At 51.5% G+C, this 24,478-nt stretch overlaps 12 protein-coding genes across 12 annotated transcripts; 5 read left to right on the top strand and 7 right to left on the bottom strand.

Annotated features, from left to right (window-relative positions):
* Positions 1-308: 308 nt before the first annotated feature.
* Positions 309-1,654, bottom strand: BDR25DRAFT_372854 (uncharacterized protein; the record flags this gene model as incomplete). The annotated part of the gene is made up of 1 exon (XM_033697256.1): positions 309-1,654. Exon 1 carries the CDS (start codon positions 1,566-1,568, stop codon positions 309-311), a length of 1,260 nt encoding a protein of 419 aa, XP_033545807.1. The 5' UTR covers positions 1,569-1,654.
* Positions 1,655-2,299: 645 nt separating this feature from the next.
* On the top strand, positions 2,300-2,742 carry BDR25DRAFT_54447 (uncharacterized protein). The gene has a single exon (XM_033698725.1). The coding sequence runs from the start codon at positions 2,448-2,450 to the stop codon at positions 2,706-2,708; it is 261 nt and encodes an 86-aa protein (XP_033545806.1). The 5' UTR covers positions 2,300-2,447; the 3' UTR covers positions 2,709-2,742.
* Positions 2,743-4,922, bottom strand: BDR25DRAFT_54446 (uncharacterized protein). The gene is made up of 7 exons (XM_033698724.1): positions 4,790-4,922; positions 4,621-4,674; positions 4,524-4,568; positions 4,469-4,471; positions 4,324-4,398; positions 3,979-4,272; positions 2,743-3,925 (listed from the first exon to the last, which is right to left on the bottom strand). Exons 1-7 carry the CDS (start codon positions 4,791-4,793, stop codon positions 2,778-2,780), a joined length of 1,623 nt encoding a protein of 540 aa, XP_033545805.1. The 5' UTR covers positions 4,794-4,922; the 3' UTR covers positions 2,743-2,777.
* Positions 4,923-5,062: 140 nt separating this feature from the next.
* Positions 5,063-6,540, top strand: BDR25DRAFT_304858 (uncharacterized protein). The gene is made up of 3 exons (XM_033690299.1): positions 5,063-5,205; positions 5,591-6,458; positions 6,520-6,540. Exons 1-2 carry the CDS (start codon positions 5,124-5,126, stop codon positions 6,226-6,228), a joined length of 720 nt encoding a protein of 239 aa, XP_033545804.1. The 5' UTR covers positions 5,063-5,123; the 3' UTR covers positions 6,229-6,458; positions 6,520-6,540.
* A 538-nt stretch (positions 6,541-7,078) lies between these two features.
* On the bottom strand, positions 7,079-8,084 carry BDR25DRAFT_54431 (uncharacterized protein). Its single transcript, XM_033698723.1, has one exon. The coding sequence runs from the start codon at positions 7,884-7,886 to the stop codon at positions 7,161-7,163; it is 726 nt and encodes a 241-aa protein (XP_033545803.1). The 5' UTR covers positions 7,887-8,084; the 3' UTR covers positions 7,079-7,160.
* Positions 8,085-8,987: 903 nt separating this feature from the next.
* On the bottom strand, positions 8,988-9,353 carry BDR25DRAFT_372851 (uncharacterized protein; the record flags this gene model as incomplete). Its single annotated transcript, XM_033697255.1, has 1 exon — positions 8,988-9,353. A coding segment is annotated over one exon (366 nt), but the record flags the coding sequence as incomplete, so codon positions are not given.
* A 1,464-nt stretch (positions 9,354-10,817) lies between these two features.
* BDR25DRAFT_344152 (uncharacterized protein) lies at positions 10,818-12,704 on the top strand (the record flags this gene model as incomplete). Its single annotated transcript, XM_033693906.1, has 5 exons — positions 10,818-10,903; positions 10,956-11,264; positions 11,309-11,775; positions 11,843-12,133; positions 12,185-12,704. The coding sequence occupies exons 1-5, from the start codon at positions 10,823-10,825 to the stop codon at positions 12,702-12,704; spliced, it is 1,668 nt and encodes a 555-aa protein (XP_033545801.1). The 5' UTR covers positions 10,818-10,822.
* Positions 12,705-14,655: 1,951 nt separating this feature from the next.
* Positions 14,656-15,122, top strand: BDR25DRAFT_54409 (uncharacterized protein). Its single transcript, XM_033698721.1, has one exon. It carries the CDS (start codon positions 14,765-14,767, stop codon positions 15,083-15,085), a length of 321 nt encoding a protein of 106 aa, XP_033545800.1. The 5' UTR covers positions 14,656-14,764; the 3' UTR covers positions 15,086-15,122.
* On the bottom strand, positions 15,123-16,345 carry BDR25DRAFT_54408 (uncharacterized protein). Its single transcript, XM_033698720.1, has one exon. The coding sequence runs from the start codon at positions 16,256-16,258 to the stop codon at positions 15,161-15,163; it is 1,098 nt and encodes a 365-aa protein (XP_033545799.1). The 5' UTR covers positions 16,259-16,345; the 3' UTR covers positions 15,123-15,160.
* BDR25DRAFT_54413 (RA-domain-containing protein) lies at positions 16,346-18,223 on the bottom strand. The gene is made up of 3 exons (XM_033698722.1): positions 17,874-18,223; positions 17,650-17,811; positions 16,346-17,599 (listed from the first exon to the last, which is right to left on the bottom strand). Exons 1-3 carry the CDS (start codon positions 18,139-18,141, stop codon positions 16,434-16,436), a joined length of 1,596 nt encoding a protein of 531 aa, XP_033545798.1. The 5' UTR covers positions 18,142-18,223; the 3' UTR covers positions 16,346-16,433.
* Positions 18,224-19,253: 1,030 nt separating this feature from the next.
* BDR25DRAFT_171056 (uncharacterized protein) lies at positions 19,254-19,655 on the top strand (the record flags this gene model as incomplete). Its single annotated transcript, XM_033684132.1, has 1 exon — positions 19,254-19,655. A coding segment is annotated over one exon (402 nt), but the record flags the coding sequence as incomplete, so codon positions are not given.
* Positions 19,656-20,208: 553 nt separating this feature from the next.
* On the bottom strand, positions 20,209-23,436 carry BDR25DRAFT_54378 (AAA ATPase). The gene is made up of 6 exons (XM_033698719.1): positions 23,202-23,436; positions 23,116-23,143; positions 23,009-23,064; positions 22,682-22,931; positions 21,133-22,624; positions 20,209-21,082 (listed from the first exon to the last, which is right to left on the bottom strand). The coding sequence occupies exons 1-6, from the start codon at positions 23,246-23,248 to the stop codon at positions 20,505-20,507; spliced, it is 2,451 nt and encodes an 816-aa protein (XP_033545796.1). The 5' UTR covers positions 23,249-23,436; the 3' UTR covers positions 20,209-20,504.
* Between the last annotated feature and the right edge of the window lie 1,042 nt (positions 23,437-24,478).

Here is a 24,478-nt window from a genome sequence, read left to right as displayed (position 1 = left end):
AAGGAACAACAGAGATGTTGAATAAAGGATAGCCTAGTTTCCCTATTGCCTTTATAGTGGGGCAACAGAAGAATTTCCCTTGATTCTTCATGTGTAGTTATCGTTATAGGGAATTTCTGCGAAGAGTTTCATCACTCATGCTTAATAGTTATTCTGCAGATCGTATTTTCACGGGATAGTGCATGGACAGCTTCTAGTCATTGAAATTTATTGAGGTCACTTCATACGCTACGAATTTCAAATGCTCAATCCTACGTGTTACTCGAATAATAAGGGCATCCCACCGAAAGGAATGATTTCCAAACAACTTAGCTTATTAGGCCCTGGACTTGCTCGCTGCTCAAATTCCCTGCACGTGGTTTGAACGGAGGCCTCTGACCAGTAGTCCTTGGAACGCCTCCAGCAGCCGGCTTTATTGTTTTCGGGGCCATAGTCGCCTTTGTCTGCACTCCAGTAGCCTTCTGGCTCTCGATTGCAGTCTCGGCTTCGATATTCTTGACTGCTCTTGAAATAGCCATACTATAACCGCCAAACCATTCACCCCAGGTTTGCCCTCCGTTTGCCTCTATAGCCACATCTTTTACAGTCGAGGCCGGTTTGCCTCTTCCCGTTCTTGTAGTAGTTCGAGGTCTTGGAGGTTGCGAAGTCTTCTCTTGGCCTTGCACGGCCTGTGGTGCCCTTCTCTGTTCCAAGAAACTCCTAGCCACATTCTGCACTGCGGATACGCCAGATTGGATACTCTTGACATCTGCCATGCTTACAGTCGACGGCAGAGGGATCCGATAACTTCCTGTGAGCGTGATCTGCCGATCGCCTGTATCCACAGTATCTTCCGTAGTCGGCGTCCAATCCCTCGGAATTTCTTCAATGTACTCAGTGTCCCCAGAGTTCAAGCGAATATTTCGCGGTCGCAGTCGTCGATAGGATTCCAAATCTTGTCTAGCAACGTCGAGTTCACCCTCCAGCTTCGATAGCTCCTCACCGCCCTCTTCAATCTCTTCAACTTTCCCGATTGGATTTTCGTCCGTGGCCGTAGCCGATGTAATTGTAGGCTGTTGTTCTGCCGACCCCTTCCTGCCTTTTCCTCTCCTTCGAGGTGACCTCGCACCCCGAATATCTGCACCACTCTTATATAGATCCTCGACTTTGGCTTCGAGGCCCCGCACGCGCGACTTTAGAGCCTCGAGCTCGATCGTTGAAGCTGCTGCCGTTGTGACATCATTCGTAGCCGCCGACATTGAAGCAGGAGGAGCGTTTGTATTCGCATTCTGGCCGACCGGTTCCTTATTTAGTTTCCTCGGACGTCGGCGTTGGCGACTCGGTCCCGACCCAGGTCCTACAGTATCCTTAGGCGGTGGTGCTCCTGTGACGTTTGCTGTCGAACTCATATCTCCCTTCTCCTTTTCCTTACCTCCTTTCTGCTCTATACTCAACACAATTCCACCCGCAGATCCTGCTCTCCCAGATCCTGCTTTAGTATCCTTGTCTAGCTTTCTCGACCGGCTAGAGAAGGGTGCAGAAGGTAATGCCGTAGGATTTGGACCTGGGGTTTGGGGTTTCAAGGGCATTTAAAATTCGGACTGATACTCGAAGAAATATTCTTGAAGTAAATGGTTATGATGAGGAGAATCGTGAGGTTAAGATTGGATTTATGCCTTGGTTGTAGGGGTTAGAAGAAGCTGCATGATTGACGTATGAGGGGCAAATGGCATGGCCTAGCAACTTGGACTGGACCGGAAGCGATCGACGTTTGGCACTGCTCCATCGAGATTATGGTGGCATCGGTCAGATGCAAACTTGCCGTACTAATTGGATGCGGAATACAGACTCTCAATTCGACAAGTGTAGGAATTTGGTATGAGACTTAGAGAGATGCGCGAGTTCCTGGTGAATTTATCGATGCGTTTCGATTACAAACGCAGTCATTCAGGACTTTAGTTATTGGTAGGAGAAGCATGCAGATGAGGGACTCCTCCAGCATGCATTGTGGAACATGATAGAGTGCAGGCACTACAGTCGTTTGGTCTCTAGGACACTTAAGAGGCGCAGTCACGTGAACCGAGCACTGTCTGCAGAGCATACCAATTGCTCCATCCAAATCAAGCGCCCCCACTATGCATTAGAAGGCTAGCATTTCGCATTCTAGACTAAGTACATGCCCGAGCACAATCGTCTATTTCAGATCCTCATCGCAACTCTCCCCAAAATGTTTCCGCGCCGCAACACATTCGCCACGAACCTGACATTGTAACCCACAACCCCAGAAGGCGAGGAGAGAGGAGAACGACAGGTCCCGGTAATTTCGAAGGCCCAGAAACACATATGATGGGATTTTGGATCCATAAACTTTTGAGAAAAGGAGAGAGAGGAAGTACAACAGCAATATGTGGGCGTGAAGAAGGGAGAGAGGTTTGAAAGGGGAATGAAAAGCACTCATTAAACATGTAATGGTCCTTGCAGCGGCCATTACTTTAGCGTCCAAACGAACCGCCAATCTAACCAAGCCGAAAGTGTTACCTCGCGTGCCAGAGTCAGATGAAGCAAGGCGAATGTGCATGCTTGTGACACAGCGCAAGAATGAGACCAAACCTGAAATCCGGCTAAGAGAAGAGAAGCCGATCAGTCGACGAACAGACATACAAATCTCGTCGGGAACGATGGTGGCTCAGCACACCAACATGAAGTGCAACGACATGAGGATCCCATGATACACGGTAGGAGTGATAATAAGACTGAGATCACGTCCGAGGCGCCGCGCAAGTAGAAAATCTCGAACTTTAAGAGGCAACGGCACGCTGACCACCTCCTCGGCGGCTGCTCTTAGATTTCTGGGGAACCGTGCTCCAACCGTCGTCTTCGAGATTCTCGGTCGTGGAACCAGGCGGTGCAGCAGGAGCCCCGGACTTTCGTCTCCACGATCTCTCTGGCTTCGGAGGGTCACGGACAACCTCCCTCGGTTTGACGGCCTTCTCTTGTACGATATTGCCATTTGCAGGCGCATCAACACCACCTTCTTCATCGGCCTCGGCTTCTCCACCGTCACCTGCACGTCTCAGGATTTCGAAACTGCGGTTCACAGGTCTCTCATCCGCAGCATTCTCCTTCGACTTTTCAGTGGTTGGAGTCGGTGGTGCTCCGGACGCTCCTTTCTCTTTAGCTGCCGCCTTCTCCGCCGCTTCTTTGGCCTTCTTTTCTTCTCGAGCTTTTTCATCTGCCTCTCTCTTCAGGCGGAGGGCAAGCTGCCTCTTCTCTTCGATCTCCTTCTCGCGGGCAGCGGTGTCAATCGGGCGCGCTGCGCCGAATGGATTTGGCTTTGAGTCAGAGCCAGAAGCAACTGGAGCATGGTCGGCTTCAGAAACCGTTCGCTTCGCAAGATTTAGCTTGGGACGTGTGGCAAGAGCCGCGGGCTGTGCTGCAGGAGATGAAGGAACGCTAGTCTCTGGAGTGCCGGAAGGGGATTTGGCAGCAGCGTCAGATCGCATCCTGGCCCGCCATTGATTGTCGAGTTCTGGGGCTGTGGGTTGCCTGTCATAGTGAGGCCTATCTTGAAACTCGCGACGAGGAGGGCGAGATCCATCTTGCGATCGGCCTTCACCCCAAGCTGGAGACTGTTTGCGCTCACGCGGTCCATCACGTGGTCCTTCGTGGTTTCGCAGCCTGCCACCCTCCCTCATCGGCCCAGTTGGTGGAACAGGAGACAAGGGACCCTTTCGCTCCCAGTTCCCGAAGTCGCGCACTTTCCCGTCGCCTTCAAATGGAGGAGGTCGTCTCCTCTCGCCACGATCGCTTCCAGCATCGGACATGGCATCAAAATTTCGGAATCCGCCGCCACGGTCGGATGCACGACGGCCTGCGCCTGGGAGATCGGGAAGGGGGCCTTTCCGAGTCCAGTCGGACATATCCTTGGTTTCTGGGCGGTCCTTGGCTGCCAGAGTGTTAGTACCACTCATCTTCATGGCTGGGGGGGAGGTTTTGTACGTGGTTCTGCGACACTGATCCTGATATTTCTACCCTGGAACTGTGTACCTGACAACTCAAGAGCCTTCTTCAGCCCGTCAAGGCTTCCGAATTCGACATAGCCAAAGCCTTTCGGCTTCCGCTCTAATTTGTCCTCAACAATTCGCACATTAGTGACCTCGCACCCGCTGAAGAAATCCGTGATGTCGCCCTCGGTAGCGTCGAACGAGAGGTTGCCGAGATGGGCAGTGTATGGAGGCTTTGAGGGAAGGGGGAGCACCTCGCGCATAGCATACCCGCGGTCGCTCGTAGTCGCTGAGGGTAGGTTAGCATGGGGTGGGCAAAATTATTGGGAGGCAGATGAACCAAATCCACGATCAGCACCGAATCCGCCAGCGGAGCTGAATGCACGTCGCTCGCCTCCATATCCACCACGGGAGTCTGCAAAGAAGTCAGCCGGTCTCTGAGCCTGGTGCGCCCATGCGGGCACATCTCAATGCGGGAATTTTACCTCCTGGAAAAAATTAGCATTCAACGCACAAAGTTCAGTTTCACTGCATTCTTACCTCCCACGGGCATGTCCTCCATTTCGTCAGCCCAGGATCCGAGTGCTGGAGCGAGGTCAGTCTGTGATGCCATCCCAGCGGTGACAGTGGCGCGTACATTGGTCACCCAGGAAGTCCCCCAGGGACATCTTCTGGGTCTTCGACTTAGGAGCTGCAGGAACTACAATTAGCCATGGCCTTCTCGCACTCTACCATGCGCACGTAGCGTGCGTAGAACGAAGCCGCACACGTCTGCCTGGGCACCTCCGCACGAATGGACGACATACCCATGATTGCGGGTCGCAGTCAACGCGCCGTAGAAACCGCGCGCTATCTGAGAATATACCGAGAGCGGGTCTGCCCTCAGTCGATTGTATTTGGGTAAGGTTGCTGTGGTATAGGGCGTGGGTGTGGAGGTCAAAGGTCGACCCGAGCCTGGTGAGGAAAAAGTGGCCGCCAGCCGTGAAGTGCGATTTAGCGGCCTCCGCTTAGTCAGCTTCTCGGGTGGCTCTCCGCGCAACCTCTTTCTACTCACTCTTTTGCCAGGACATTCATCCGCAAACCCCTTCGACCTCAGTGCATGCTGCGATCCTGTTTACCAGGCCCACCAATGAAAAAGCGATGGTACCACCGCCCGACCCTGAACAGGTTACCCATCCTTTCTACGTAGCACGTCAAGCTACTGTGATCGGAGGAGCTGCTGGTAAGAGCAATTTCTGGTTTCGTTTCTAAATGGGCTGCGTGAATCCCGAGCTCGCTCTTTTCCTGCGTCAGCTTCTGTGTTTGCAATTTTCCTGTTTATTTTTGCTGTGGATCAAGATTCCGAAATCCACAATTCTGATTGCAGCGCCAAGAGATTTCACGTGCCGCTGCCCACCTTGTGCATGGTCCAACACTTCGTTCCCCATATAAACTCTCTCTTAATACTTGGTTGTTTCCTGGCATTATTTATGGCTTCTCGTGAGCATGGCGATGGGCTATAATCTCACGAAGAGCATCATGTAAATCAAGGTATCTAAAGCATTCATAGCTCTGCACATTTCCCAGTATCATTCTCAGCAAACAAGCAAATACTCACAATCTCACAGCCGTCCCGGGTGTTATCGTCGGCGCACTAGGTGGAACAATCCGCACCCAAACCCCTGTTCTCTTTGCCTTTGCCTCCGGTCTCCAATGGTTTGCCAGTGGCACCATATTCTGGGGGGTGCGGACCTCCATCCTCCATTCTGACGGTCTACGGAACTGGTGGGCTATCACTCGCAATTTACCTACCACCCCTCGAAATGACCTTTCGCCGACGTTAGATGACCGAGTCCGCGCAAGCACCATATCTGGCGCTGTCACTGGAGCTCTGTTAGCGTCTCTCATCCGTGGCCCAAGAAATATCATTCCAGGTACCATGATGTTTACCTTATTTGGGTTCGGCGGCCAGCATGCGTATAATTATCTCGATCGGCGGAACACCAAGGAGATACACAAACGGGCAGAGGAGAGGAAAGATGGGGTCCATGAGAAAGACAATTGGTTGCAACGGTTTGCAAAGACAAAATGGAGTCCAATGACAGTTCTCACAGATGAACAATATGAGCAGAGGCTTAGCGAGCAGCTTCTTCGCTTGGAAGCGGAGATCGCACTCGTTGATGAGAGGATTGAGGAGTTCCGGAAGAAGCAAAAAGAGCAGGAGGTACAATCTCGGACGCAGACTAAGAATGAAGAGGCCAAATGAACACGCTCCATACTAGCTGGTCCCAAACTACTGGAACATTGTACTACGTCAAACCGTGAAGGGGAACTGGTTCAAGGAGCGTTCAACTTCACTGGACGATTATCACGCTAAAGGCTGGTGATGACAAAACTCCAATTTTCTGGATATCATTCAATTCGAAAAGGCTCCAGCTCAGTAATTTATCATTCACGCCATCAAATATCCATGTGGTCCATTTCTCAATTTCAAAGGTATGCATTGAGATATCAACAGCGGAATTTTCACGTCTCAGGCCAGTAACCTAGGCTTCAGATTTGGCAAAGTAGTAGCCGTGGGGAATACGAAACATTTCTACTCTGGAAATGTAGGTCATGATTGTTGGCGGCTACTCAATATTGTTCAAATCAGGGTGATCGAGGGTACCAATATTTTTATTGGTGGGAAAGTCGTAAGTATGCTAATCAAAGCAAAGAATATATGTATGATAGACGGGAGCATGCGAAATGGCTGTGGCTCTATGATGCTCGTTCTACAGGATCGCTTTCCGATGCGAGTTTTCCCGTTGATAAAACTAGCGGTGTGTCATGCATGACGTGGCAGCTTCTTCGAAACGCTCTTTGAAGACAAGGAAGATAAAACAGGAGGTCTATCCAAAGGAGATGCATGTTTCGAGAAGAGTAGTCTCTGGTCTGCGTCTAAGTCGTGCTGCTCGTTCCAAGATTCACGAAGGCTCTTTGCCAAATCTTTTGGGGGACCTGAAAAAGAGAATGTCTTCCCATCATCCATAACTCCGTGGAGGGGAGGAAGACAAACAGTCTTAGCACCTAGAGTCCGTTTGATATCCTCGAGAATTACGTCCATGGGGCAGATGTAGAAAACACGATACCGCTCGCTCCTCGCAATCACGATCCCGCATACCCGGCTTTCGTCATCAATGATCCAAGTACCAGAATTCACTTGTGCAGCTTCCCATATGTTAGATTGTAGACAGGGTAATCCTTTGGAGTCATAGAAAGCTCACCAGCTCCTGCAACAGCCCACGATTTCGAGAATGACCTGCGCCCGTAGAATTTGACCGATCTCATAGTTGCTTCGATCATGCCACCCTGAAGACCTGAATTACGATCTGTCCAGTGAATTTTGCGACTTCCGAGGCCTTCACTGTCGGCCACTTCTGTTGGATATTCATCCTCCTCTTGGGTATAGAGCCGCCGAAAAACTGGTTCCTCGAGCTGGGGTCGTAGGCGCAAATATGATTCCGGGTTCTTGCAATATCGCTTGCCACCTAGAACGACATTGTATGGCTGCAAGCGGTCTGATTTTATTTTGATAAGTGCCCAATCAATCTCGTGGACAATTCCTTTACGCTTCCATCTTCTGGTTCCAGATGATGCGTGAATATATCCAAGCTCATGCGCATCTAGGTGATCTCCGTCCTTGTCGTCTTCGTTGGGGAAAAAATCTTCAGCAACATCGTCGATTGCGGGCTGTGTTATGATGATATCCCTTCCTTCTCCTTGCACAACCCCTTCAATGTCTCCAGCAGTTCTGGTTGAGTTTACCGATTTGTTGCTATCTTCGTCTTCCCAGTCGCTTTCATCATCCACGCTTTCAATTTCATCAACACTTTCAACTTCATCCTCAGATAGTTCAAAAACAATATCTTCTCTAGGAGCCATGCCTTCGTCGTTGGTAAAATCTAGGTCCTCGGGGCCCTCGGCATGTACATGTCTTTCAGAGTCAAATAGAGACCAGTCAGTTGGAGTTCTGTCTCCCAAGACCGACCCGTGAAGCCGACCAGCGCCATTACCCGTAAGCCCTCCAGAACTACCACCCTTAGGGTAATCGGTCTCTATCGCACGATTATCAACCTCAACCTCTTGGGTTCGTTCCGCAGGCTTATTGACCAGATTCATGGATTGTGCGGGTGTGCCACCATGCGAGGGGGCGTCTAAGGAGGCGGGGTAGTTATCCATATTCAACTGAGAGACACCGGTATGGGCTTGAATGTACAAGTACTTGCTTGATGCATCATCCCATTGAGCCCTCCAGCCCTCTGGAAGCTTTGGCAACAGAGGATCCGTAGCTAAGCCTGGGTCAGGATCATTGCGGTCCTGAGAAGTAGCAGGCGGTATATCCAGTTTTTGCATCGTAGAAGTAAGAGAAGGAGCTGATACATGGCCTTTAGGTAAGTCCTCAGCTGTCGGCTTTTGCGGTATTGCGTCTCCGACCTCACTTTTGGCGTCGCTTAGGAGATCAAGTATATGATGAACTGTCATACCAAAGGGCTCGCCGTCCACGAGAATAATGCCGCCAAGGCTAACAGGCGGTAGATCCTGACCCAGGAACGCACCAATCGAAGCGCCACACAACGGCCGCTGTTGGAAAAGGCGATTCATTGTTCCAATACCGGGGTCGTCTTCTCTGGCTGTCTTCCTTCTTGGCTCCAGCTTGGGACTCTCTAATCGCGGACTAGAGGGGTGTACAGCAGCGCGTGCTTCTCGAAATTTTGGAGTGATGAGGTCCCACGAGACATCAACATTGTTCTGCAGCTGCTCCTCAGTGTCTGGTATAGAGACTTCGAAGCTTAAAGATGAAGACATTTCCGAATCGCCAGCTCGGAAAGAGTGGTCTGACTTTGAGTCACCCAGAGACTCAGCGGTCTCTCCTAGAGGTTCGGAAGTCTGGCTGAAAGACCCTGAACCTATAGAAGCATTCACGCTCTCGTGAGCCACATCTGAGCCGACGTCGCCGGCATCCGAAGAAGTCAAATAGTCTGTTTGGGGTATTGCAAATAATGAGAGCTGCTCTAGGTGTCGCGAGAGGTGTGTTTTGAGCTTTACTGCCTGCTTTTGGCACAAAGTGCAAGCCCCTGATGTTGGGTGTGTAGGTTGTTCGAACATGCGACGTAGGGCCGGTAACTGGTTCTCATTCACGCAGTCTTCGTGATCTTTCTTCATGTGTTCTAAGAAGCCGGACGCTTCCCAGAATGATGCATGTCCCTCGGTATTGCAGAACAACTCATAGCGATGAGATTGTGTCTCGTGATTGAACCACTCTTCCTTATTTTCGAATGGATAGTCGTTCAATTTACAATCTGGATATGTGCAGATGTAAGGCTGAAGATCAGCCAAAACGTGCTTTCTAAAATCTTTATTGAGGCACAGATATTTGAAAGGGCCACACTAAACTTACTTCCAAGGCCTATCTGACGTAATGAATTGAGCAGTTGAGCAATATGGACATATGAACTGCTTTAGATTCTGCCCATCCGCTCCTAATGGTCGTCTTGGAATCTTGATCGGTTCGTCTTCTGTGATCTGTTCAGAGGCTGCAGATGATCTTGATTCGGGCATAGATGGGGCATAAAGTTGAAGACGTTCGTTGGTCTCCCCGGTTGGCTTCATGGTAGTGGCTTTTGTATCATGTGTGAGATGGCTTGAAGCTGCAATACTGGAAAAAGGTTCGGTAGGCCCATCGTCTGAAAAAGCAAAAGCTTCAACTACGCGGTGCATTCCAGGAGTAGATAAAGTTGACAACTCTTTCCCCCCAAGAGCATCGGTGTGCTTTTTACGGTACCGAATGGTTTGTCGTCGCCTCGATATCATCCTACCCAAATGGATAGCCATTCTTTCGTCAATAGCGGGAAATTTATCTCTCACATGCATAATGTCAAAGTGCTGAAAATATGAAGTGTCCGCTACATCTTTTTCTCGCATCCGGTCTAGGGGAGCCGGGCGCCGGATAGGCAGTCTCCATAGGCAATTGACCACGAATTCAAGGGACCCTGGCGGAGAGGGAAGGCCCGTGGTTTCTATGGAAGTCTCAGGTTTTGAGGTATGTGAGGGATTGGAGAGTGTAGCGGTTCCCTCGTGACCCGCAGGGCCTTCATCCGAGTCAGAGGACACCTCCCATGGAGAGTCTTCATCTGCGATTTTGCTAATATCTGTACCCTCATCTGAAATCGTAGGTAACTCTTCGTTGATGCTTTTTAGATCTATGACCATCGTGTTAACATTTGTAATATTATGGACAAGGGGGAGAGTGTTACTTTTATCAAGCTGGTAAGTCAAAATTAGCGCTTCTAGTCAGCCCTCAACAAGCGGCAGAAGGGAGCGGCTTTCGGGTCCGTATGATAATAGTTTTATCAAATGATCTGCTTACAATGCTTTTCAAGTCCTTCAGCAGCCTCAACACCTAACAAGGGGGTTTCGTTAGCCAGTCGGAGTCGACAGGCCGTTTGAGTCCCATGCCTGGGTTTTGTAGAAAGAGGCCTCCCTTAGTCTGTAGTCCAGGCTTTTTTTAAACTGCTGGCCATGGTGCATGGCGCCCATATTCCCAGCCCAGAGTTGGTACTTGTCGAAAGCATTATGTGCATATTTATCAGGGTGCGGAGTCGCTTGAAGGGCAGAGAGGAGGGTAACAAAAGACTCCACACAGGTGAAATGAGCTTCAGCGATGGAACCCTCCATCGAGAACTTTGTCCGGATTTTGGACTGATGCTGAGAAGTGGGAAAGCTGCCAAAGCCCCACAGCGCACAGACCACGCACCAGCAGATGCTGATGTCTCCTCCACGGTTTCCCCAACCTCACCCGCAGGTCTCCTCACTCCACAATGTCTGGGTTCGAGATAGCTGGAGTCGTCCTCGGTTCTATTCCGCTTGTAATTAGTGCGTTAGAGCATTACGCTGAAGGAGTATTGATAACGCCCATTATGACATTTGAGCGGCAACTGATGATGCTTGTAGGTTTCCACGATGAAGAGCATGCAAAAGTATGGGGAGGTCTTTGAATACCTTCATGCATCCTTTGTTACTAGTCTCGCCATTTACAGAAATACCTGTGAGGAGCTGCTGAGCCCGCTTGCTCTTCCTGATTCTCAATTATATGACTTGTTGGAAAAGATAGAGGAACATTCATGGGAAGATGCAACCCTAGATGCAAGCCTGCGAGGCCGATTAGGGCCCAATTATCTACCATTCAAATCATCTTTGAGGCAGATCCACAAGAAGATAAAATTATTCGGCCACAAGCTACGGCTTGACTCTGACCTGAGGGCAAGTAGCTTTTGCAGATCCTGAGCTACGCTAACTCGTGCTAGCCCTCCTGGGTTTCTCAAGAAGGTGTCGTTGACACTCGAGCACGAGATCAATTCTTTAAGAATCCTCTCAATCGCATAAAGGGAGGGCTTAACTCTGAGAAATACAAGGAACTACTCTCCTCAATTCATGAGGACATTAGTCGCATCGAGGCACTAGCATCTGGAGCCATTGCATTGGAACCTCTACGGCTAGAACGAAAACGCAAGGCCAATGCTGCTTACTGGAAACGTTTTCATAGACATGCCCAGCGCCTCTATGATACATTTAGTGCTAAATGGTCCACACAATGCGTATGCCATTGTCGACATCAAGCCAACCTGCGGCTCGAGATGCGGAAAGAAGCTGATATGAATCAACCATCAACGTTTAAGTTTCTGTTCTCATTTGATACTAGCACGGTAGGGCCGGCATCGCCTTGGAATTGGCGGGCGGTAGAGATAGAACCGTCAGACAATGTAAATCCTACGTAAGTGTCGAACTTTTCCTTGTAGCCTTTCTTTTTACTAGCTCAACTGTGTTAATACTTTGCACAGTACGACCCAAAATCCCTCCTTACCGCCCCAAATTGTGATTCAAGCTTCCTCTAAAGTACAAAATTCATGGAACCGCTGCCTCTCAGCTGCTCCGAGGATCAAGGATCTCTGTGAAGCCCTGAAAGGCCAGAAACAGAACGCAAATTGTATTGGTGTTCTAAACGACTCCGCAGTCAAACACCACATTCACTCTGTCACATTACCAAGTCCGAAAAGTACAACTGGGAAGCATACCACCATTCGAGATTTTCTAGAAAGTCGGATTGGCAGAGGCTTTGGTATTAAAGAAAAGTGAGTGTTCCTTTTGTTGTTTATGCGTAAAGGCTTCTAAGTCGATACTAGGTGTACACTGGCTCTCACCCTTGCTTCTGCCGTGCTTCAACTGCATAATACACCCTGGCTTGCAGAAAATTGGAGCATGAAAGACATACATATCATGAACAACGCCCAGCCCTCGCTTCTCACAGACCAGCCATACATTTGCAAGAACTTTGCTTCCACAACTCCCTTGCCTCAAACTCAGCACAAAAGGTCTCGAGTCGTAAAGAATAGCGTGGTGTTTGCTCTGGGTATTGCTCTCCTTGAGATTTCATACGGGAAGCCACTGTCCGCATTCGAGACACAGGATGATCTAGATGACCACGAGAACCGGAACCCGTTGACGGAATACTTTGTAGCTGATCGTCTCGCGGAAAAGATCCATGTTCGAGAACTTCGCAACTATGCCGATGCTACGCGCAGATGCGTTCACTGCATCTTTGATAGTTCGGTATATAGTCTGGAGGATGATGACTTCCGTGAGCGCTTCTACCAAGGAGTTATCGTGCCTCTTCAACAAGACTATGACTACGTGACGCGATGATGATTGCGCACCGACTTCTTAGCTACAATTTCATATTTTCTCAAACTAAATGGTCTTTTCTTTAGATAGGAGCACTGCTGCGAATTCTATATGAGATCATGACTTGCTTCACAGTATTGTTCTCTCCACGTGGGGTAGCACGCTTCTAAAGATTGCGGTAGAGACTCTATACAGTAAAGCAAAGTGTGTAGAGTCTCAAAACGAGAAGCAAACTGCAAAACCCTAAAGGACAGCTTCAACATGGAGAAGTCTAGGTGACTCTCAGAACAATGTCTACTGGATATGGGACAAAGATCCTGGCGCAATGCACAACGCCCCATTCCATAGGCAAAGGACATGTAGGTGTCCCGTCTCCTGCTGGAATTAAAGAGTATGTTGAGAATGGCCCAGACCTTCATCTTGAACTAGACTGGGATGTTCTGTAGAGTGTACCAACACGCAGTACCTCTACTAACCTCACCGTCTTGAAACTCTTCCGGCTCGGCGAGTCAAATTAGACTTTCTTTCCCTTCTCACCCTCGACACCGCAGACATCTGGCTTCACCAATTGTCCGCTGCACCAATGACCCCGCCTGCCCAACCAACCTCAAACACCAAAAGCAAGTCACTTCGCGTTTGTGACAATTACCCTGCAAGCCATTTTCACGTACGACGCCAAGAAGAAATAAAACCCAAAAGCCATTACACAGCCTCCCCATCACTCCACAGTTCTTTCGTAATATTTTGATTCCGGGTATTCTCCTGTAGGTCCTACATCCGAATAACCTCAGAAGCCAAGCAACGCACCAGTGTCTCACTACTCGACCTGCATGTCTTAACTTCCTTCTCCCAGCGAGCGAACCTTCTGCGCCCAAAATTAGCTGCCTCAGCATGTCGACGCCTTGAAACATCACTTACACCCCCAGCCTCAGGCCTGGTTCTCTGTAAGGCATTCCCAAGCAGCTTGAAACGCTCGTCACAAATCCCCCTCCCCACATCCACTCTTCGCACGCTCGTATTCCCACCGAATCTGTAACGCCCTCTTTGGATCCAACATCCTAAGAGGCCCGTCTCAGGCCCTTCTCGAAAACCCACCTCCACCACCCCAGCAGTACCACCATTTCTGTTTCACCTCTCCAAATCCGCACATCCGCCCCGGTCCGAGCATCTCAAATAGGGAACCTTGTCTCCGAATCTAGAAGCCATGTGATTAGTAAATTGACGCTCCGTCGACCCATCGGTGAGTGTGTGCGTGATAGTTCTAGAAGGATATGAAACAGAACAGCCCAGGTACAATCCGATAAAGATGTGGTCTGGTCAAACAGCCTTGACCTTCAGGCCGCGTAAACGTGTGCGTATGTACGGCTGGAGCGCAGGCCTCCATACCGCTCCTGAAACAGCCGTGCGAGATTCGAGCTTCTCCAGGCCAGAGTTCCGTGGTCGCCATCTGGATGGACATTGTCGTGACAAGTCAGTGACATGTATGCACGTCCACGGGTGCTGCGCAGATTGGGTAAAGATGTGGGCGGGGGTATGGACGGGAACGCAGGAACCAGGACCTTGAGCTTCGGCGATGGACGATCGCATCCGTGCAAGGATGCAGGGGGGTTAGGAATTGACACCTGCGCACCCTCATTCGTTTGTGACTGTGACCACCTGCCAATCGTACCTTACATCCACTAAAGAAGGCTTGTTTTGAGTGTTTTAAGTTTTTCTCATTTTCCTTTTCTCATTCTCATTGCCATTCCCGTTTCTGTTACCATTGCCATTCCCATGTCTGTGCTTATGACAGCTCCCACAAAGCGTAGCGAAGTACATAGAAAACTTTTGCCTCGCGAGCCATCTGCTATGCAATGTGTACATGATTTAAAACAAAGTAGAAGATCTGCTCAAACAGCAGACGAAGCACCCGTCTCTCACCCATCATTCTTGTTGAGAAAACATCCATCGATCCCTCTGTCTATCCTTATGAAAACCTCGACCACATCAGTTAACATGTACAACCTCATACAATCCACGGCAACCCCTCCCATAAATAGAAAAGAGAAAGCAAAGAGAAGCGAAACAAATAATAACAGCCCATGAATCCCCACACATACGCCACAAACACCATTCATCTCCATCATCCGACAGCTCTATCTTTAGGTATCTTACCTGCACTAATTCTAATCGTAGTGAAGGGAATTGTGCATGTGTGTGTGTCAAGGTTTTTCGCTCACCTAATAAAAATGAAAAACCCAGTCCACATCTCCACCAACCCTCTGAATACGCATTCAAGAAGGCCACCTCTCAAGAATACCGTGTCGATAATCTTCACATTGAAAACCCGTCTCGCATCAAAATGCCCGTGCAAGAAAAATAAAACACGTCGAAGAATTCCATGTCGGTTAGGAATCCACTAAGCTCTAGCAAATCAACGTACATTCACCTGAACTCCAACTAAATTCTTAGCCCTCATCTCTTACTTCCCTTCGAACTCAAGTTGTGTTAGAACCCCGGTTCCAACATAGGCGGCCCCTAAGCCCTTTAGGCTTCACTGGCGAGTCTGGGACGGACGTAGGCAGGACGTGGGATAGTAGAGGAACACGGGGAGTGGTCCGGAGAGCAGGATCAGCCCATTCTGCGGGAGGAGTCCACACATTGTAGACAAGAAGAACCCTAGCAGGGGCAGACCGTGTGCTGACTGGAATGGGACGATCACCATAAATTAAAGCGACCGGAGGAGTCCGAGGTACTAAAGCGGACGACGAGGGTCGTGACACTGGAGCTGAAGATGCAGTTCGCATAGGAGGTATAAGCGAGGAACCGCGCATGGCTAGAGGAGGCGAGATAGCCGGGATAGTAGCATTAGGCGAAACATCGCGGGTGGGCGTAGTAGGTAAAGAGGAGAGAGTAGTAGGAATAGGTGAAGCGACGTAGACAGTAGAAATGGGTGTGGCAACCCGGATTGCCGGAGCGGGTGAAGAGGCCCGTGCGGTCGGAGGACTAGAACTTTTTGCTTTGCCGGTGTCGTCCTCATTTCCTCCTGTGGCTCTGCCGACAGAAATTGAAACTGGCTTGAATTGGGGATTCTTTGGCACCCATTTGTAAAACTGGGCCCCTTGATTGAACCTCTCGGGGACCGGCTTGGAAAACTGCTGACGGAGGTTGTAGAAGGGCTCGATTTGGCTGCGGAATCGTAGGACCTGACATCTGAATTGCGGGTCTTGAATGGAGAACTGCGGGGCCTGATTGCGGAACTGCGGGACCTTGCCGTGGAACTGCGAGAGTGGATTGTAGAATTGCGAAGCCTGCCTATGGATCTGCGGGATGTGTGTATTCTTCTCCGAAGCATACTTGTTCATCCATCGCAGATACACATTCATCTGCGGGGCTTTACCGGCCTGTAATTTCTGAGCACGTTCCATGCGCCGGCTCATGAGGTTTTGGTAGTCGGCCTCCGTCAAGAGCTTCATCAAGAAGTACTCTTCACCTTCGAATGTAACCTTCATCGGGATGAACAGTTCTTCGCGGGCCAGAGCGTCGTGCAGCTCATTATGTCCCTTGGCCTTCAGACGGGCGTCCAGTACTTCCATGATCTCGTCGTTCTTTTCAAACAAGTCCAACCTATATCCAAGAAAATTTGTTTAGTACAACACTCCAACTCTTACGCAACAACAGGGTGGTAAACATCAGCAAGGGGGGAATGGGATGAAACCAGTAAATCGACTCTTGCAATGCAGTTTGCACGCGTAGGCGACTTGATACAACTTACAGGACACCTCCAGGCAACTGCACTCCTCGGTTTCCTCCATCCCATCCGAATCCCCCTCCAGTTCCCACACTCCTCACATCGCCACCACCAACTGTGCTGACATGACCCTCGGCTGGCGCGGCGTGCTTGCGGAGCATGAACATCGGCTTCCGGCCTTCCTTGTCGAGCTGCTTGAACAGGATCAAGGGTCGCTCGTTCAAGCCCAGGCATCGCTCCTGATCACCGTGTACGATGTAGAGCGCATACTGCCGCCAGTCTGCCGTGATGTTGTACTTCTTGAGCGCAACAGGAAGGACCTTATGGCACGGATCATCGATGGAGACGCGGAACGACTTAAAGATCTCAACTTGCGGATTCGACGATGGTGTCTGGGCGGGGGCGGATGACGGCGGGTTCTGCAGCGTAGAAGAGCTAGAGTTCATGCCTCCAGACAGCGGCGGCTCCCGGTCACGGTCGTTAGGGTCGGGCGTTGGCGCAGCGTTGTTCCGCATCGGGCGCGACGACAGCGGGGCAGGGGTGTTATTCCGCATATCACGGTTCCTGTCAGATACAGCAGTTGAATCTGAAGCCCATGTATTAGTATTAGGCCAGCTCGGGGTAGTTTCGTGGTCGGGGTGTCCGCTGCGGGGCATGTCTGAGCGGTTGTACGCACGATTCTGGTTCTGCGAATAGGCTGGAGATGTCGGCGACGGTTGCGGTGCGGAATTGGGGGACATCTGCTGTCCACCCGTCATAGAAGCAGTAAGATGGGAAGACGCCGCGAGCGCAGCCGCTGAAGGATCTAGGTTCGTGTTATCAACCAGTGTCCGACCCTCATGAATGGTGGGCGATGGGTTCTTAGGCGCTGATCCAAGGAAGAGCTTCTTGGTAGAGAACTTCCGCGACAGGCTGCTCCCTGCCCTCTCCTGCTGCGCCGGCGGTGATGTGACATGTTCGTTGGGGGTAGGTAAGGGCTGCTGACTGTCTTTCAACATCCGCACGAGGGGTAGGAATTCCTCACGAAGCTTCCTATTCTCATCCAGCAACCGGCTCAAATCGTCCTTCGAATGCCTCAGCTCGGACTTGATCATTTGTATCTCCTCATCTCGATTCTGGAGTACTCGTATCACATGGGCGAGATCCTCCTGGGTAGGTGGGGCTTCCTGCGCAGACGTGTCTGCGGCTACCCTGGCGTTAGTACCCGTAATATAGATCAATGAGAAGGAATCATACAGAGTGGGATGTAGTGGTCTGGATCCATGGGTACATTCTGCTTGACCTTGATCTCATAGACGGCCTTGAGGATGGTGAGCCGGTGTCCCAGGCTGTTGACATTCAGCTCTTTGAGGTCTTCCGGCTGCAGCGCTACCAGAGCTTCTCCGGTAATGCCCTCGTCTGTGCATGGCTTGGATTAGCTTCTGTCGTTCCAATGTTGATTATGTTGATTTGCCACCTACCAACGAACTTGGTTGCATATTTGCCCAGCCCAAGCTCTGATATAAAGTCTCTGGTCTGCTCTGCGGTCCACTCAGATATGAGACCAGTGGGACTGCCCTTGCTGTCTCGGGAGTGGGTGAAAGTAGTCGGCGTATGCTCTGCACTCAGCGGGCCTGAATCGGTGGGAGAACTCTCTTCGTAGTCGAGGGGCAGGGCAGGACTGACGACGCTGCGCTCATACTCGTCGTCGGCGTCCGAGTCGTCGTGGTACTTGTTCTTGTAGGCCATGGCAAGTGACGTCGGGCAGCTCTAGACGCAGCGTGGAGCCGGCGACGTCGGCAGAAGAGCGTTAATAGCTGATGGCCGCCAAGACGTCGTCAAGAGCTCTCGAGGGAGGGGAAGCTCAGCGTTATCTCCAAGAGGCCTGCTGGTGCAGTCGAGTCGTGGCGGTCCTAGCCTCTCGCAGGCGTGGGCGTTGTGAATCCAGGGCCCTGCTGAGACGAAGCGAGATTGAGCAGGCTTGCTTTCGCGGAGCCGGTATCAGATACAGGCAGGGCCGCTGCAGAGGCCTCGCGCAAGGTGAAGGGAAGAAGGCTGTAGGCCTGAGGATGGCAAGGCGAACAAGTCAAGGTGGAGGCGGATGGGTGGTTTGGGGGGGGGGGGGGGGGTGAGGGGGTAGAGGTGAAGGACTGTGTGGGCCGCGCGGTAGAGGCAGAAGGGACGTGACGGCGAGACAGACCTCAGAATAGCAAAGGAGGGCTCTAGGACGGGAGAGCGCGCAGCCGTGAACAGATTTAGCGGTGTCGAGCAGCACAGAGTAACAGAGGGGCACGTTGGAGCAGAAGGAGGACTTGTGCTCGCGCAATGAACGAGGCGCAGATTCGCTCCTTGCTCGGCGGCTGCAGCGATGCCACAGACCTCACGGATAGTGCACGGACCATGCGGGAACAATAAAGCTAGGTTGCCATTGCATGCACCTGACTCTGGCTCTGGCTCTCACTCTGCGGCTGCTTTGAGCGATAAAGAACGCACAGGGACTGGCAGGCCTAGCAAGACTCGCAGTTCTCGCAGCACTCGCAGAACTCGCAGCACGCGTAGCACTCGCAACACTCGGGGGCCTCTGTTGCAAGGCACTGCTCCGCGCGCGCGAGGGCCACCGCACACATCGCTCCTTCTTCTGCTGCGCTTGGCGTATTGCCTGTCCTATTCTCCCGGCCAGCTGCAATCTTGGAAGAATTCCCAACGGCAGTCACGAGTTACCCACTGCGGCAATCACCACCCACTGCATATTCACCGCTGGACCAGATCGACCGCTCTGAGTCCAGTCAGGTGCCGTCTTCCGTCCCTCGAGGCGACGACCTAGGAAGCAAAGAATCACCAAAATGGCCACCCCACCGCCCATTCCGCTAACCGCCGCCGCTGCCCACTCACCCATCCCCCTCGCCGTCCGCAACAACATCTACTCGGCCCTGATGAGCGGCCACGGCATCGCCAGCATCCAGGCCACCCTGACTCATGAACTGCAGTCCTCTGGCTGGATATCCGACTTGCGAAGCTACATCACCTACCTGCTGCGATCCGGGGAATGCACAACCGTCAGTGAAGTCATGGAAAGGGTCATGGCAGAGTGCAAGCTACGGCCTGCACTAGAAATGAGCAACGGGCTGTCGAATGGCGTCAATGGCGCCAACGGTCACAAAGAGACTGACGATATCAATCTGAGACTACCGGAGCGGGCTGTCAGAGAAGGCGTCAGGGTTGTGAGAAGGGAGCTGGACAAGGTCTGCGATATTACGGTTGAGGCGGAGGAGAAATAATGGGCACCTTCGGGCGGAGACGTGCTGCAGACACCGCAGTAGGCCGGAGAGGGGACGAGAGCATCCACAATCATCGGAAGATTTGCGCAAGGAAGGAGCGAGGATTCCAAGCGACCAGGAGGATTTAGAACATGCTCGCATCCGGTTCAGATCGGGACGCCAGACTGGGATGCGAAGCGCCAACCTCCTCTGCACTGGACAACCTCCCAGATCCAGATTTCAACTACCTCGCGTTCTAATTTCTAAAGTCTATCTATTTTCGTGTTCATTGTACAATACACACATTATGGGTTGGGAAGCAGGATCCACAAGTCCAGTCCAGGCTCCAGTCCTGTATAAGCATCAACCAGGTAATCGGGCGTTCGGGGCTTCCGGTCGTACCATAAAAACTCAAGATATCCGCAGCGCAGGTTGGGAACACCGCGGCGTTTAGGGGCAGTCGCAGATTAGATAGAAAGTGGGGAAAATACCATCTTTAGGTTGCACGTTGCACTCGTGCAGCAAGCGTCGGCGGCAAAAAATTCACACAAATAGAAACACCAACAAACACACACATTTCTAAGCATGCATACATGTCATTTCCACGCTATCATCATATCCGAGTAAAAAGACCCTTATGCACAGCATGATGCAGGTTCCCTTCGTAGACTAACCACCTTCCATCTTCCGCCTTGGCTAGAAAAGAGGCGCCTGCATCTTCTCGTTTGGAAAACCAGAGAGGAATTACTAACTCAGTCTATATCTCCCCAATGATATGGTAAAGGGAAGATGATCGTATAAGCGCCTGAAAAGACAAGCCCATGACCCACCATATGAACGAAGAAAGCCGATCCCTTAGTTGTACAGATCCTCGTCCTCACCCGCTGTACCAAAGGGGTTGGAGTCGCTCTGTGCGTTATCGTCCTCTGGGAAGCGGAAGAAGCTTGAGCCACCGGAGTTCTTCATACTCTGAGCGAAAGCCTCATATCGGCGGATTTCAACGTCGGTAACTGATCGGCGGGCCGAGCGCATGGCCTCTTCGAAGTGGGCCTTGGTGAGCTCTGGGACGAGGTCGTCGGCCTCGTCCATCTCGGTGTCCTCACCAGCAGCCTCACGGGCCTTGGTGCGCTCAATTTCCATCGAAATGGACTGTTTGATAGCAAGCTTGACGGCACGCTGAGTGACAAAGCCGAGATCGGCACCGGAGAACCCGTGAGTGTTGGCGGCAATGTACTCTAAATCGACATCGGGAGCGACCGGAGTCTTGCGGAGCTGGGCCTTTAAAATGCCAACGCGAGAAGACTGGTCAGGCAGAGGAACATAGACGAGCGTATCGAGACGTCCGGGACGGCAGAGGGCATTGTCAAGTTGCTCTGGGCGATTCGTGGCACCAATGACAAAGACATTCTTCTTTGAGGTCATACCGTCCATTTCTATATCAAGTTAGCATGTGCGTTTACGAGGAGTGGCCGAGAATACTCACCAGTCAGCAGTTGGTTGACAACACGGTCAGAGGCGCCACCAGCATCACCAACAGATCCACCACGTGACTTGGCAATAGAATCCAGTTCATCGAGGAAGACGACGCAGGGTGCGGCAGCTCGTGCCTTGTCAAAGATGTCTCGAATGTTGCTCTCAGACTCACCAAACCACATGGATAGTAGTTCGGGGCCTTTGATTGAAATAAAGTTGGCAGCACACTCGTTGGCAACGGCCTTAGCGAGTAAGGTCTTACCCGTACCAGGCGGGCCATAGAAGAGCACACCTCGAGATGGGGAGAGACCGAATTTGAGGAACTTGTCGGGATGATCGACGGGGTACTGCACGCTCTCAATGAGCTCGCGCTTAACGTCTTCAAGACCACCAATGTCCTCCCAGCGAACGTTGGGAACCTCGACAACAGCAACTTCACGAAGAGCCGATGGGTTGGAGACACCGAGAGCGAAGCGGAAGTTCTCCATGGTGACACCGAGAGAGTCGAGGACCTCGGCATCGATTGTGTCCTCATCCAAGTCAATGAGATCCATCTTCTCACGAATCTGTTGCATGGCAGCCTCGGAGCAGAGCGAGGCCAAATCGGAACCGACGTAACCGTGGGTTTCGGCGGCAATTGTCTGAAGGTCGACGTCATCCCCAAGCTTCATGTTTTTAGTGTGGATCTGCATAATTTCAAGACGTCCAGTAGGGTCGGGGATGCCGATGTCAACCTCACGGTCGAACCGCCCGAAACGTCGAAGAGCGGGATCGATGGAGTTTGGTCGATTGGTGGCGGCCATGACGACGACATTTGACCGGGCCTTCATGCCGTCCATCAGGGTAAGCAACTGGGAAACCACACGCCGCTCGACCTCACCGTTGGTCTTCTCACGTTTGGGTGCGATTGAGTCAATTTCATCAATGAAGATGATGGCCGGTGAGTTCTTCTCGGCCTCTTCAAAGGCTTTTCGCAGGTTAGACTCGGATTCACCAGCCATCTTCGACATGATCTCGGGACCGTTGATCAAGAAGAAAAAGGCGCCAGTCTCGTTGGCAACAGCTCGGGCCATAAGCGTCTTACCGGTACCGGGCGGGCCGTACATGAGGATACCGCGAGGGGGCTTGATGCCAATCGACTTGAAGAGCTGGGGATGCCTCAAGGGCAGTTCAACCAGCTCTCGAATCTGAGCCATCTGCTTTCGGCACCCACCGATATCGTCATAGCCGACCTCGTTGAGGTTGCCTTCCTCATCCTCGCGCTGTATCGGCTCCCCTTCGCAGTGGATGACTGTGTCTTGGGCAACGATGCCAAACTCTGGAGGGTCTACCTCGACAACCTTAAACTCTACTTGTCGCATGCCTCCGCGGGCTGTAAAAGTATCGCCTTGCCGGACGGGTCGGTACGCTTCTCGGAAGTATGGGGCGAGGAAAACGTCGAATAATGAGCCGGTGATACCCTCGACGGTATCTGCGATGGGAAGGACTGCAATGCGCTTCGCCTGTAGCAAAGCATGGTTAGTGTCTGTTGAAAGCTTTCGCTTTCATGGAGCACGTACATATTTGATGTCTGGGCATGGGTGGACAGAGATGATGTCGCCGTGCTTGACACGGAGGTTGTGGCGGACAACTCGATTTATCCGTGCGCTGCCATCGTCGAGGTCATCGTCAGCCAGGACAATCAGAACCGTGTCTTTCCGCTTCTTGCCCTTGACCAAGACTGTGTCGCCGCGGAATAGCTGCAGCGTCTCCATCGTGTTGTTCGACAGGGCGATGATGGAGTTGTCATCGTTAACGGCATCGGTGACGCTGTGACGTGCGGTTAGCAACTGTGGTCACTTCCCACATTTCCTTCTCACAGGGCTGAAGAGCGCAGATGGACTCACATCAGCGAATTCGGCTTCTTCTTTTTCTTGAGGATGGCTGTTGCAGTCTCGTCGGTCTGTGGAGGGTCAGCAAGCCGAATCTCCGAAATGCGGTCGGCGAGGCCTACATCTCTATGCTCGGCTCCGGAGGGGTCCCTGCACACTATCAGAAGGAGGAACTCGGGCTGAGGTCGATTGTGAGACAGAAACTTACTTGGAGAGATCCACCTTGGGCTTCGCGTGGTCTGGTTCAGCCGACATTTTGCAACGAGGGTTTGGAGAGCGAAAATGAAGGGAAAGGGTGTGAGAAAGTGAAGAGATTGTGATCCCGAAGCTGAAGCAGGCTCGGCTTGAGGTCGGGGTGGGTAACGGGCGATGGGGGAGGATGGAGAGGCAGCAGAGAGGCAAGGTGGTATTTAAGTAGCTGCGTGCTCGGCGGTGATGTTGAGTGTAAAGGTTCGAGCTAGGTTGCCATGGGCTGGCGTGTTTAGTTCTGTGCACGGGCCGCCGACCTTCCGCCGCAACACCAGAAAGAATCCCGTCGAAGCTCTTGGACCTGCTCACCAATCGTCTGAAACAGACAAAATGTTTCCCAAATGCCGCCGCTTTCACTCGATTTCGCTCACTTTCCCTTCGCCATCGAGTGCAGTCTTGTCGGCACTAGTGCACTACTCACTTTGTGTGGTGCGACGCGGTGAGGCGGTCGAGCGAAGCCCGTGTTGCTCGTTTTGCCTGTCGCCTGGCATATCAGCCTGGCGTCTCTGCCATCACCGCCACCAATGAACACTGGGCTGCCAAGTATGACCCGGAGCGAATATGTTGTTATCGACCTCACAAGCATTGACGATGAACTTGTGAGCTGTACTCTTGACCCTCCTCCCCACAAAGCTATACTTCCCCTCCCTGTAGGGGGAAATTTTGAACGGATCCACAGTCTGATTCACAAGAGTCGTGGATGGGAAGCATTATTCCACTTCATCCCTACTTATCTATAAAAGTAATCTCCAAACTACAATGGGTTTCGTCCTTCTACTTCTGGTTCCTCTCGCAGTGCTCGTCAAGCTCCTTTGCCTTCCACTCGCTTGTCTTCTGTATCACAAACCTGCAGCTATGGCCGAAACTCCGAACAAGCACATCAAACCTGAGGATCGACAGGTGTCCCTAGCACTTCACAACTGCGAGTGCCAAAACAGGGCCTTTACTACATGATCCTTCCTTAACCACCAATGATCATCTACTGTCCCCTGGCACTCTCCTAGGTCACGACTATGGTTGTGGGATTGATACGTATTGAGTATTTTGAGTGGTCAGCGAGACCTCCGGAGCCAATTCAAGACTACGATCAAATACATTAATAGGCTGGCTATTGTACGCAGGGATAAGGAGACTGCAGTCAGCGGAATTCTTGTCAGGAGGCTCATAGAGCAATGGGCTAGTGAGATCGAGGAATACGTCGGCCTAGAACATCATCGAAGGAAATTGAAGAAAACG

This window comes from Lindgomyces ingoldianus (assembly GCF_010093535.1).
Source record: "Lindgomyces ingoldianus strain ATCC 200398 unplaced genomic scaffold BDR25scaffold_23, whole genome shotgun sequence".
In the NCBI taxonomy this organism is placed as follows: Eukaryota; Fungi; Ascomycota; class Dothideomycetes; order Pleosporales; family Lindgomycetaceae; genus Lindgomyces; species Lindgomyces ingoldianus.
Note: the sequence above shows the minus strand (reverse complement) of the source record. Positions and strands in the feature narration are given on the sequence as shown.

Excerpts from the sequence above, each read along its gene's own strand:
- BDR25DRAFT_54447 (XM_033698725.1), top strand. The coding sequence starts at position 2,448 with ATGGTCCTTGCAGCGGCCATTACTTTAGCGTCCAAACGAACCGCCAAT.
- BDR25DRAFT_54446 (XM_033698724.1), bottom strand. Across the intron at positions 4,273-4,323 it reads CGGTGCTGATCGTGGATTTG|CGACTACGAGCGACCGCGGG; the intron begins GTTCATCTGCCT and ends ACCTACCCTCAG. Across the intron at positions 3,926-3,978 it reads GATCAGTGTCGCAGAACCAC|CCAAGGACCGCCCAGAAACC; the intron begins GTACAAAACCTC and ends ACACTCTGGCAG.
- BDR25DRAFT_304858 (XM_033690299.1), top strand. The coding sequence starts at position 5,124 with ATGGTACCACCGCCCGACCCTGAACAGGTTACCCATCCTTTCTACGTA. Across the intron at positions 5,206-5,590 it reads TGTGATCGGAGGAGCTGCTG|CCGTCCCGGGTGTTATCGTC; the intron begins GTAAGAGCAATT and ends ACAATCTCACAG.
- BDR25DRAFT_54431 (XM_033698723.1), bottom strand. The coding sequence starts at position 7,886 with ATGGCTCCTAGAGAAGATATTGTTTTTGAACTATCTGAGGATGAAGTT.
- BDR25DRAFT_54409 (XM_033698721.1), top strand. The coding sequence starts at position 14,765 with ATGAATCCCCACACATACGCCACAAACACCATTCATCTCCATCATCCG.
- BDR25DRAFT_54408 (XM_033698720.1), bottom strand. The coding sequence starts at position 16,258 with ATGGAAGTACTGGACGCCCGTCTGAAGGCCAAGGGACATAATGAGCTG.
- BDR25DRAFT_54413 (XM_033698722.1), bottom strand. The coding sequence starts at position 18,141 with ATGGCCTACAAGAACAAGTACCACGACGACTCGGACGCCGACGACGAG. Across the intron at positions 17,812-17,873 it reads ATATGCAACCAAGTTCGTTG|ACGAGGGCATTACCGGAGAA; the intron begins GTAGGTGGCAAA and ends AGCCATGCACAG. Across the intron at positions 17,600-17,649 it reads AGACCACTACATCCCACTCT|CCGCAGACACGTCTGCGCAG; the intron begins GTATGATTCCTT and ends ACGCCAGGGTAG.
- BDR25DRAFT_54378 (XM_033698719.1), bottom strand. The coding sequence starts at position 23,248 with ATGTCGGCTGAACCAGACCACGCGAAGCCCAAGGTGGATCTCTCCAA. Across the intron at positions 23,144-23,201 it reads CCCAAGGTGGATCTCTCCAA|GGACCCCTCCGGAGCCGAGC; the intron begins GTAAGTTTCTGT and ends GATAGTGTGCAG. Across the intron at positions 22,932-23,008 it reads AAGAAGCCGAATTCGCTGAT|CGTCACCGATGCCGTTAACG; the intron begins GTGAGTCCATCT and ends CGCACGTCACAG.